The sequence below is a fragment of the Salmo trutta genome, chromosome 38 (genome assembly GCF_901001165.1).
Source record: "Salmo trutta chromosome 38, fSalTru1.1, whole genome shotgun sequence".
NCBI lineage: Eukaryota > Metazoa > Chordata > Actinopteri > Salmoniformes > Salmonidae > Salmo > Salmo trutta.
Window position 1 is genome coordinate 10,953,594 of NC_042994.1, and position 12,342 is coordinate 10,965,935.

General features: G+C 43.7%; 1 protein-coding gene across 8 annotated transcripts in view; it reads left to right on the forward strand.

The window, feature by feature from the left end:
* LOC115178520 (neuropathy target esterase-like) overlaps window positions 1-8,564 on the forward strand; it is a 37,070-nt gene extending 28,506 nt beyond the window's left edge. For 5 of the 8 annotated variants that reach the window (XM_029739751.1, XM_029739750.1, XM_029739753.1 and 2 more), the window contains 8 exons: window positions 1,119-1,235; window positions 3,479-3,595; window positions 5,541-5,689; window positions 5,778-5,930; window positions 6,246-6,365; window positions 6,625-6,727; window positions 7,423-7,592; window positions 7,690-8,564. In XM_029739751.1, the coding sequence (XP_029595611.1) occupies window positions 1,119-1,235; window positions 3,479-3,595; window positions 5,541-5,689; window positions 5,778-5,930; window positions 6,246-6,365; window positions 6,625-6,727; window positions 7,423-7,592; window positions 7,690-7,767 (1,007 nt within the window). In that variant the 3' untranslated portion in view covers window positions 7,768-8,564. The remainder of the gene's footprint in view (window positions 1-1,118; window positions 1,236-3,478; window positions 3,596-5,540; window positions 5,690-5,777; window positions 5,931-6,245; window positions 6,366-6,624; window positions 6,728-7,422; window positions 7,593-7,689) is intronic. The other 3 variants (XM_029739756.1, XM_029739758.1, XM_029739757.1) reach the window with 2 other exon arrangements.
* Window positions 8,565-12,342: the final 3,778 nt, after the last annotated feature.

A 12,342-nucleotide genomic window follows, 5' to 3' on the forward strand; every position in this document is an offset into this window, starting at 1 on the left:
TTCACCTGGTCAGTCTATGTCATGGAAAGAGCAGGTGTTCTTAATGTCTTGTGCACTCAGTGTATGAAGGTCTCCATTTTCCAATGAGGTTTCTGAACTAATACATGGTACCGGTGTTCATGGTTACTTTTGAGTGGTTTAGGAGAGTAAATGGTTGACACCATTTTAACTATTAGTTTGAAATTCAGTGTAATATTAATGCTGTGACAATATTTAGTTATTTTTATTTCTGTATTTAAAAAAAATGTAATTGTCATCTACAGTCCTGTCTGTGCTATCTGTTTTACTTCTAGAACTGGCCTCTTTTTGGTTATTTACTTCTAGAACTGGCCTCTCTGGTTATTTGGTTCCAAAACTGGCCTCTGGTTATTTGGTTCCAAAACTGGCCTCTCTGGTTATTTGGTTCCAAAACTGGCCTCTCTGGTTATTTGGTTCCAAAACTGGCCTCTCTGGTTATTTGGTTCCAAAACTGGCCTCTCTGGTTATTTGGTTCCAAAACTGGCCTCTCTGGTTATTTAGTTCTAGAACTGGCCTCTCTGGTTATTTAGTTCTAGAACTGGCCTCTCTGGTTATTTAGTTCTAGAACTGGCCTCTCTGGTTATTTAGTTCTAGAACTGGCCTCTCTGGTTATTTAGTTCTAGAAACAATGCGTTATGTTACCTGACCATGTTCACTGAGGGTTTTATATTGTATACGTCAGATACAATTTCAGGTCATTTTACGTTTTTAGATTGAATACGTCGAGAGCTCTGGACATGTTTTGCCCCTTTGTCTCCTGCTCTTTTCGGTCCCTCACTCTCTCTATATATCTGGCCATCTCTAGCTCTGTCTTGCTCCTAGGTTTTACAAAATTACGGACACTTTCCAAAGTTCTCAAGTTTTTTGAAATCCCGGTTGGAGGATTCCCAGAATCAACTGGGAATTCTTCAACTGGAATTTCCCCAACAAATACGGGAACTTTGGGAACGTTTCTGACAATTTGGAACCCTCCTCTCTCCTCTCTCCTTTGTCTCACTCCTTATCTCTCTTTCTCTGGCTCTGTCTCTCTCTCTGTCTGTGTGTGACGTGGGGCTATCTGTCCATGTTTGATGTCCCTTCTCCATCTTCCATTCTGACAGGCTCGCTGTGGCGCTATGTTAGAGCGAGTGCCTCCTACACCCCCTATTTACCTCCCCTCTGCGACCCCAAGGATGGCCACCTGCTTGTGGATGGTTGCTATGTTAACAATGTCCCAGGTCAGAGTTCAAAGTTCAAACCCCGACCCGTCTCAACCCCAAAAGGAGTTGTAGAAGTTGCTCCTGGCCACTGATACAGGGTCATATTATTTTCACCCACCTGATGGTTAATGTTAGGATTGGGGTTATGTCATCTGATCCCAGATCTGGGGTTAGGGGCAACTTCTACCTTAAGCTCCTTGAAACAACCGACAATCAACCACTCCCTCCCCCTCATGTTCCGTCTCACCTTAACCCCACCTGACCAGTCGGACATTGGGAACCCATGGTTTGGAAGGAAAGTTAGGCTAATAATACAGTGTATATTTCGGTATGTGAGTGGAGGGGATGCAATGTTTCGCTCCCCTACACCCAGAACCACCCATTCTTAACACCAATACTTCTCTATTCAATTTGGCTTCAATAGTTCACACTCATACACACGTCAGTTACGAATTGGCTTTGTCCTGCCCCCCAGTGTCAGTAAGCCCCTCCCCATTCCTCTGGATTGGCAGTGAGGCTTTGCTCATGCAGGTACATATCCATGGGTCAGACAGAGAGGTGCATGATGGTCCTGCTTTTGGTGCCCCGCCCCCTCCCTGTTTTTGGTTCTCCATGCTGCTCCACTTCATCTCCCAAGTTCTCCTGCACTTGGCTGGTATACTACACACCAAGTGTACACTCACTCGCCTGCTTTTTCCTGAGCATGGCACACAGGCTTTTCCCTAAGGCCTTTCCATGCAGCTTGCTGCTTGTCGTTTCCCACTTCCTAAAGCTTGGTTCTCAGTCACTCGTTTGTCAGTGCAGGTCCATAGGTTCTAGGTTTTTGCGTATCGACCTAGCTATAGGAACACAACATGTAGCGTTCTCTTCCGGGTTTGAAGCTGATCCTATGGTGTCGGGAAATAAAGCTTTTGTGTTGAGGTCAGAGAAGATCACCATGTAGGCTAATTTCATGTTTGTTTTTTTGATTGTGGTCTGTAGTCGTTTTTTTTCTGTGTCCGTTTGTCTGTCCGTTCGTCCATCGCTTGATCCCATGTCGTCATACCGAGCAGTGCTTATGAATGGCTTCTGTCAACCATTTGCACCCCCCCCCCCCCCCCCCAGCAGCTACACCTCCCCCTGCCCATGTATGTGCATGTGTCTGTGTACTGTACACATCTATATATTTACTCTTACATATATATTGATGACTGTGTTGCTGATGCTACCCGTTTCCCTTTAGCTTTTTCTAGCGAGTTGCCAAAAGTGTTCTGGATCCTACCAATGCCCATAGACGAACATACAGTTCCATCACTCTTGTCAGTGAAAGGATTGATTGAAGCCTCAAATTAAATGTGGGCTGAAAATGGTGACTATGCGTTTTGATAGTACTTATAAGTCCAGAACTAGTTCAGTTCAATGATTCCACACTCAAATTCTTCAGTCTCGTATGTCACCTTCAAACTCCACACACAGCGGCATCCTTCTGGTGCTCCTTCTCCTTCCAATCCATGCAGTGCCCAGCCTCCCCCTGCCCTCTGGTGGTCCGGAGTGGTATTACAGGACTACAGCTCTGGGCAGGGATGGCTGGTTGCCCCTAACATGTTCACTAGTGTCTGAGAGATCTCCAACTGCTGTGACCAGACTACCAACCTCCAGTGCTTCTTGTGTCTAGTTGGAGAGTCAGGGAACTGAAGGCTAGGTTTTAAAAAGGTTCCTCATACCTATATTTTTGGTGATTTTGTTTTCTTCCCCTTTTTGTACGTTTTCACCAAGTGCTGTAAAACACACTACTTTTTATAAATGGTTCAAAAAGCAAAAGCTTCACTTGGGCTCAATAACCTTTCACAAGGGTTAACTCACAAGGAGCATAAGGTTGTGGTTGGGGACAGAGTCTGGAGATCGAACCAACCCTCGATACTCTGTGGCTGTACCCTTACCCCTGTACCCTGTGCCTAGACCTGACACACACACACACACACACACACACACACACACACACACACACACACACACACACACACACACACACACACACACAGGTCTCTGTGCATGGTAAGGTGTTTCAGGGGATGCAGAAGCAATTTAAGAGGTTGGGCAGCACCACATTCACATCCCGTGGCTAACCCTTTGGCGGTTACCCACCTCTGGGTTAACCAATTGGGATTGCATCCCTTTGGTTTGGGGCCGTATTCTGCTGCCAAAACACATGACTAACCTGAGAAGTTACGCCAACATTATTGAGATGTTATCCCCTCCCTCCCCCTGGGTGTGGCTCACAGGGTCACTGTGGCGCTATGTGAGGGCGAGCATGACCCTCTCAGGGTACCTGCCGCCCCTCTGCGACCCCAAAGATGGCAACTTGCTAATGGACGGGGGCTACATCAACAACCTGCCAGGCAAGTAGATGAGGAGGAGAACAGGAAAGAGGGCAGAGGGAAGGGGTAGTAGGACATTTTCAGAGTTATTTTAGTTGGGGGGGGGTGTTGAGAGATCATCCATGGGTAGGGGCTGTCATTGACGATAGTGGAGATGACAGTTTGACAGAATTCAGTTGCTTTTTCTACCATCTGAGCAGTGGGAATGAGCGTTCAAATCATTTCCATTGTCAAAATGTTCAAATTTAATTTGCCAACAATCTTTTCAAAATATAGCCATAGAGGCAATTGACTGAGAGGGAAAACAAATATGTAAATGAACCCTGTAGTGTATTTGAAATTGGTCTGTAACATGCTTTCAGCTCGGGATCAATCTTTCCTATCAGATGGGAGAAAATACAACACAGAGCGTCAAGTGTGTTAGTGATGGTGGACACTGGCGGTACAAAGTATCCCATTGTCCAGTATCCACAAGCTTTTTAAATCAGCACTAAATCAACAGAGTTTCACAATTCTATGTGTCTGTCAGTCAGGCTTCCTGGTGTCTTACTGGCTGAGAACATCTAAAGATGCGGGGCATACCGTATTCCTCAAATTATTGGGGTGTTGTTAGAGTTGTGATTTAGGAAACATAAAAACAATATATAGTTAGCTTTCTCAATTCCATAAAACAAAACAATAGCCCATGCTTCTAAATCAGTGACTTATAGACACCAGTCGGCTCTGACAGTACATTCCCTTCCAGTTTGAATACGAAACGCAGTATCATGCCCCTCAACAAACTGGTATTCAATAGGATGTTACCAATTTGGGAGTTCTACCAAATGGGTGTATTGATTGCCTGTTGCATTCCAACTGGAAAAAAATAAAAATAAATCAATTCTGCATGCTACTCAAATGTCTCTCTTCTACTATGCTACTGTTATCTCCTCTTGGAAGTCGGCATTGCAGCGAGCAGAAGAAAAATAATGAAACACAAAACCATGTTTCACAAACCTGATGAAGTTGAACATCATCCTTCTCTATTTAGGTTCATTTAGATGTGGAATCTCCTTGTGGTTTGTGCCACATGGTTGGGTGGCTTAGAAGTCTACGATACGTGTGATTATTTGATGATTTGGGTGGACACATCCACAGAGTTGGACCCAGTGTCTATCAGGCTAAAGCAATGACTAGTCTCTCACTCTAATAGGCAGAAGAGGCGCAATGCCATAGTAACCATCTAGTGTTTATAATGGATTTAGATAGCTAGTACCCATAGAATTAACGCTAATGATATAAGTTTAAACTCTTCAAAATTTAGGCTTGGTTCATTTTTTAACATTTTTGTAATTTAGCAGATGCTGTTTTCCAGAGCAACTTACAGTAGAATTTAGGGTTAAGTGCCTTGCTCAAGGACACATTGACTGATTTTTCTCTGGCTCGGGGATTCGAACCGGCGACCTTTGGGTTACTAGACCAACACTCTAAACAGCTAGGCTGCCTGCCAGTTCCTTGAACACATTGGGTCAACACTGTGGAGTGGACTGGTGAGACCTGCACCCTTCACAGGGTACTTGGTCTCAAACCCTCTCTGGGACTCGCACCATAAACACACACACCAAGGCTGCATTATCAACAATGCAGGAACGAACAAAAGGTGGAGATAAGAATTCACCCAAACATTGGGACCATCAAAAAAAAAAAAAAAAAATTCTGGTGTAGTAGGGCGATATGAGTAGATGCACTGTATAAAACTGGAAATTAAATGAAGTTTGATGTGATTATCTAGTTGGTGATCATCCAGCCAATTGGGATGTCTGTTTCTGGTGGAGTGAGTTTGAATATGGTAATAAAGTATATGAAGGACAACGTTCCTATTATGGAGATAACCACAATAACCCCAGACTGGGTTTTCCTTATCGTCCCTGCTGCCGGCTCGTGTGTGTGTGTGTGCGTGTGTGTGTCACAACGTGACGTCCCACAGCGGACATCGCGAGGAACATGGGCGCCAAGACTGTCATCGCCATCGACGTAGGTAGCCAGGACGAGACGGACCTCTGTAACTACGGCGACAGCCTGTCGGGCTGGTGGTTGCTGTGGAAACGGATCAACCCCTGGGCAGAGAAAGTGAAGGTATGATGATCAACGCACATGACCCCACACACCGACACGCGCACACACTCACACACATTCTCACACCCTATCGTCTATACCCACCCAGGTTCCAGACATGGCAGAGATCCAGTCCAGGCTGGCCTATGTGTCGTGTGTACGTCAGCTGGAAGTGGTTAAGAAGAGTGCCTACTGTGAGTACATCAGACCACCCATCGACCGCTTCAAGACAATGGACTTCGGCAAGTTTGATGAGATCTACGTGAGTTCCACAATTCCTTCTCAACTCCCCTCTCTCTCTCTGTCTCGTCTCATTATGCAGGCTCTGGGATATGTTCAAAGTCTATTTACATTCATGATCACTTTTTTTGTTATGTAATTGTTAGAGAAAATAAAATGTTAGATAACAGCTGACATTAAGTTTGGTAAAATACAGTCTCCTGTTCATAGCTAACAAATCGCACGGTAAAAGACCATCTTCGTAGCTTGGTCTCCACCAGACTCTATTGCTACGGTAGCTTGTTACTGTACCACATGGTCTGTAACCCCAGGCTAACCTGTCCTCTCTGTCTGTCAGGATGTGGGCTACCAGCACGGCAAGCTGCTCTTCACTGGCTGGGCCCGTGGTGACATCATCGACAACATGCTCAAGGACCACCGCTCGGCAGACTACAACGACAGCAAGACCAAGACGGACGTGAGTCACTCACACACACGTCACAAACCTTACATTCAGCATCTCACAGCTGCTCCACTTTACATTAACACATAGTTACATTTCTATAACGTTATTATAACCGTCTTCACATTATGACATTCTCCTAACATAATATTTACCTAACGTTATTATAACATTCCCATGACATTCTCTTGTTTTAAGCTGTGTTTGTTATTACATTTTACACGAATTCTAACATTCTCGTTAACACAATGACATTATCTTGTTTGTATTCCAGTCCTGTACGTGTCCAGGGTCAGACTTCACTGACCTGGCTGAGATAGTGTCCAGGATTGAGCCGGTCCAGACCTACGTCGATCCCGACGCTGATGCTGCTGAGGGTAAGAGGCTATTATAAAGTGGAAAATGTACCGAAGTCTGGTCGAGCAGTAACCCTACTGCCAACGTCGATAAGGGTTTGAGCGTTTCCCCTTCCTCTCCGTCTCCCTCTTTACCGTGTCCTGACTCTTCCAAGTGTCCTGCAATAAAATAATAGTCAGCGCTCCAGAGCCAGTGTCCATGAAGCCTGTCAGAGTAGGATTACTGATCTACAATCAGGTTTGCCTTTCAGATCATAATGAAAAAGATGTATATGGAAAGATCCTAGATCAGCACTCCTACTCTGAGACTATTTGTGAATACGGGCCTGGTCACCTTTAAAAAATATATTGAATGTATCTTTACTTAAATTGTAGCTCCTTTACGATAGAATATACATGGAGAGAGACACTATATATACAAAAGTATGTGGACACCTCGTCAAATTAGTGGATTTGGCTATTTCAGCCAAACTCGTTGCTGACAGGTGGATAAAATCTCCAGACAAACATTGGCAGTAGAATGTCCTTACTAAAGAGCTCAGTGACTTTCAACTCCATATTAATGCCCATGATTTTTGAATGAGATCTTTGACGAGCAGGTGTCCACATACTTTTGGTCATGTAGTGCATCACATGGCAATCTTGAGTCTTGTTGCTTGTGCTACAGTATAGCTGGTCTCTTTCATAGTGCATAAGTGTGTCTGTGTCCCCCACAGCGGGGGACGAGTCGGACTGCCTGACGGAGTATGAGGAGGACGGGATGGACACGGTGAGAGAAGAGGAGGAGGAGGGGGAGGAAGAGGAGGAGGAGGAAGAGGAAGAGGGGGAACAGGAACTCGATGACCTCTCCCCAGGAGAGTGGGGCCAGAACGGAGTCTTCCAGGCGGTACGTGTAACACAGACCCCATATCAACATCATAGACTCTCACTCACACACTCACACCCTACTGTTAGTAGTGACTGTCTGTGTGTTGTTCCTCTAGGATGAGGAGAAGTCAGTCCGCCAGCGGAGGAAAACGGAAGGTGACTCGAACACCTACTCCGAGCTCTCCGACTGCTGACAGGAGGAGAGGGAAAATGATAAAGAGACAGACTTTGGGTCCAAGAACTATGAGGAAGGGAGGAAAGGAGAGAGAAGAGTCAGGCTCTGGGTCCAAAAACTAAGAGGAGGTGGAAGATGAGAGTTGGATGTCGGGCAATTTCTGCAGCTACTGTAGCTTAAATACTTATTTTCCCAACCCTAATCTACCATGCTTGATTCTAATAATTAGCTGGTTTATCAAATAAATCAGGATAGTTACATCAAGGGTTGAAAACCTACAGGAAAGCTCTCCAGGAACAGTGTTGGAGAGCCCCGCTCTAACCCCTGACCCTTAACCCGTAACTTGGACCACTGGTGCCCAGTGGGACTTGGACCATGAATGGGCCCTCTCCAATCTGAAGATGGACTCAACTGGGACCCCACCACTCTGTTTCCCTCCCACCACTCCACTCCTGCCAAAGCTGAAATACTTTTATTGGGGTGACTAAAGGGTGTCCCTCATACCACAGGGAACACATTAGTACTTGGTTGAAGTTAAACACCTAGTCTCTTTAAGCTTTCAGCTCCAATGCTTTGGCCCAATTCAGACTGTCTGTCTGCATGTCCTGTCTGTCCATAATCAGGAGAGATTATCATTGATGGTATACTGTTCTCTGTTAAGACACAGATGGGTATTACGTGGATGGAAGTTGGAGAGAGGTGTGTGTCATTACGATTTATTTGCTAGTAGTAGTATTGATGTTGAATGGAGAGAGAGAGAGACGTAAAAGACTGCTAAAGAAATTAAAGAGGTGCAAAACCGCTGCTGCTCACAAACTGTAGAAAGACGGATGTATACTGAACAAAAATATAAACACAACATGCAACAATTTCAAAAGTGTTACAGAGTTAGTTCATATGGAAATCCGTCAATTGAAATTCATTAGGCCCTAATCTATGGATTTCACATGACTGGGCAGGGGAGCAGCCATGGGTGGGCCTGGGAGGGCATAGGTCCACCCACTGGGGGGCCAGGACCAGCCAATCAGAATAAGTTCTTCCCCACAAAAGGGCTTTATACAAACAGAAATACTCCTCAGTTTCACTAGCTGTCAGGGTGTCTGGTCTCAAACAGTCCCGCAGTTGAAGAAGCCGGATGTTCAGGTCCTTGACTGGCGTGGTCTGCGGTTGTGAGGCCGGTTGGACGTACTGCCAAATTCTCAAAAACAACATTGGAGGTGGCTTATGGTACAGAAATGAACATTTAAATTCTCTGGCAACAGCTCTGGTGGACATTCCTGCAGTCAGCATGCCAATTGCACTCTCCCTCAAAACGTGAGACATCTGTGGCATTGTGTTTTGTAATAAAACCGCACATTTTAGTGGCCTTTTTTTTTTGTCCCCAGCACAAGGTGCACCTGTGTAGTGATCATGCTTTTTAATCAGCTTCTTGATATGCCACACCTATCAGGTGGATGGATTATCTTGGCAAAGGAGAAATGCTCACTAGAAGAGATTTTAAACCAATTTCTGCACAAAATTTGAGAAGCTTTTTGTGCGTATTAAGAATGTCTGGGATATTTTATTTCAGCTCATGAAACATGGGACCAACACTTTACATGTTGCATTTTATATTTTTGTTCAGTGTACATTATTGGATGTTGAAGTAGGAAGATGAAAATGTGTAGAGGAGAGGTGTGTGTCAATGGTTTCCACCATGCTTGCTACTACTTTATTCTGCTTGTTCCAAGCAGAGGATAACAATGCCTTTTTAACCAGAATTTAACCATTTAAAAACGATGGAGGGGAGACTTTGCCAATGGACCTTTTAGTATAGAAACCCCCCTCCTCTCCCTACTTGCCTAATGCTTGCATGGGGTCCTGTGTACTCCCTAACCAACAAGTGTCAAACTCATTCCACGAAGGGCCAAGTGTCTGTGGGTTTTCGCTCCTTCCTTTTACTTGATGAATTAAGGTCACTAATTTAGTAAAGAACTCCCTTCACCTGGTTGTCTAGGTCTTAATTGAAAGGAAAAACCAAAAGCCTGCAGACACTAGGCCCTCCATGGAATGAGTTTGACACCCCTGCCCTCAAATGGTCACAGAATAATTTAGTCTAATCTTAGTAATAAATATATATATATATACGCGATACATACTTTACACCTGTTAATACTCAGAAATATGTATATAATAAATCATTTCTATGTCAATGTTTTTCTGCTGCAAAACTTGGACTCTTTACGCCTGAGATGTCCTTCCTAAATCCATTCAAATGTGCACTGAATGTTTTTTTTTGCCAATTTAGTTTTATTTATTTGTTTTGTTTTACCACTGGCTTTTTTTTAAATAGCCTTTTTTTTTATATATATAATTTTTTTTTTTTACACTGAACAAAAAGGGGAAAAAATCCTAATGGAGAATTCTAATTACAGACATGAATAATGAACTGTACTGTCCTTTCTTATTAGCTTGGGTTTCGCTATTTTGCACTGATGAATATAAAGAATAATTCCTTGGTTGGAAAGGAGATTTGTTTTATTTGCATCTTCCTTAAGATGCCCTATGGAGACAGGATGGTATGGGATTTCAATTTAAAGAAATGTTAAAATGCATACTGAATAATAAATCCAAATTATAATGCAAACATTTAGTTTTTATTTTAGAACAGGTAGAGGAGAGGATTTCTCCTGTAACTTTACTTTTACTGTACCTGTAGTTTCTGAAGTCGTCCACAGGAGGGAGGCCTGTTCATTCAACGTGATGAGAACCCCAACACTACAACACTACTCTACTGAATCATCATAGTTTGCCAGCGCCACGCCTCCCTTTCTCTACACAGCAGAGGTGGATGTGCAGAAACACGTCCAGAAGCGGCTTCCAAATCATCCATGCACCCTCTCGCTCCACCCCAGCCTCAGCTCCACATCCCTGGGTGTAGCGTCTGCAGTTCCCCCTCAGTGACATTACTCATCCACATTACATGACTGGACATGACCATTCCCTCTAATAACAGTCTTTGGATGCTTGTCAAAGTAATATAATGTGATCTTCTCTCTCTGGAGGCTTTCATTGTATTGTTATGTGTAGTCCTACTGCACTAATACCTCTACATGGGATGTTAAAGCCACTAACATGAACAGTCCCATGACACTTTCTAACCTGTTTTGTCCTATGTTGTCCAGAAGCCGATGACAGGATGTTGCATCATAACCTGTGTAGTGTTACATCAAACCATGCACTGTGATCGTACAAAATTGACTAACAGGATATTAAGAGTGAAGTGACACACACACACACACACACACACACACACACACACAAATAATACTGTGAAGTGAACTACTGTATGACAGACAAATTCCTCCTTACACTTAACCTGTAAATCAGGTTGCTTTTATCAAGATGGCTAGTGTTAATCTCAGGTAATCTAACTGCAAAGTAGCTCTCCCCTGCAGTTGAACAAAATTGGTTCTACCTGTGACTGCAGATACCATATGTAATTAATAAGTATATACCATATGTAATTAATAAGTGTATATACCATACGTAATTAATAAGTATATACCATATGTAATTAATAAGTATATACCATATGTAATTAATAAGTATATACCATATGTAACTAATAAGTATATACCATATGTAACTAATAAGTATATACCATATGTAACTAATAAGTATATACCATATGTAATTAATAAGTATATACCATACGTAATTAATAAGTATATACCATATGTTCATGTGTCAGTGGTGGCTGGTGACTCTTTCAAATCAAATTGTATTAGTCACATGCACCGAATACAACAGGTGTAGACCTTACAGTGAAATGCTTACTTACAAGCCCCAACCAACAACGTAGTTTAAAAAAAAAGGATAAGAATAAGAGATAAAAGTAACAAGTAATTAAAGAGCAGCAGTAACATAACAATAGCGAGACTATATACAGGAGGGTACCGATACAGAGTCAATGTGCGGGGACACCGTTAGTTGAGGTAGTATGTACATGTAGGTAGAGTTATTAAAGTGACTATGCATAGATGACAACAGAGAGTAGCAGTGGTGTAAAGAGGGGGGGGGGGGGGGGGGGGGGGTGGGGGGGGGGTCACTGCAAATAGTCTGGGTAGCCATTTGACTAGAAGTTCAGGAGTCTTATGGCTTAGGGTTAGAAGCTGTTTCAAAGCCTCTTGGCCCTAGACTTGGTGCTCCGGTACCGCTTGCCGTGTGGTAGCAGAGAGAACAGTCTGTGACTTGGGTGGCTTTGACAATTTTTAGGGCCTTCCGCTGACACAGCCTGGTATAGAGGTCCTGGATGGCAGGAAGCTTGGCCCCGGTGATGTACTGGGCTGTTCGCACTACCCTCTAACATCTCTCTTTCACTTTAGTGTCAACTGTTGCAACACGCCTGCCCTCTGTAGCCTATCTGTTCATCTTTGATGCCAGGCTGATTGAAGGAGAGGAGAGGGGGATGGGGTAATAGCAGGGTTGTAAATGTAACTTGACACCACAGAACAAACACAATGAACCACACCTCCCTACTGCTCTCTTTCTCACTCGTTCTCTGGCCCTCTTTGACCATATTAGGTAGAGAAGTCACGAAAACACCTACATT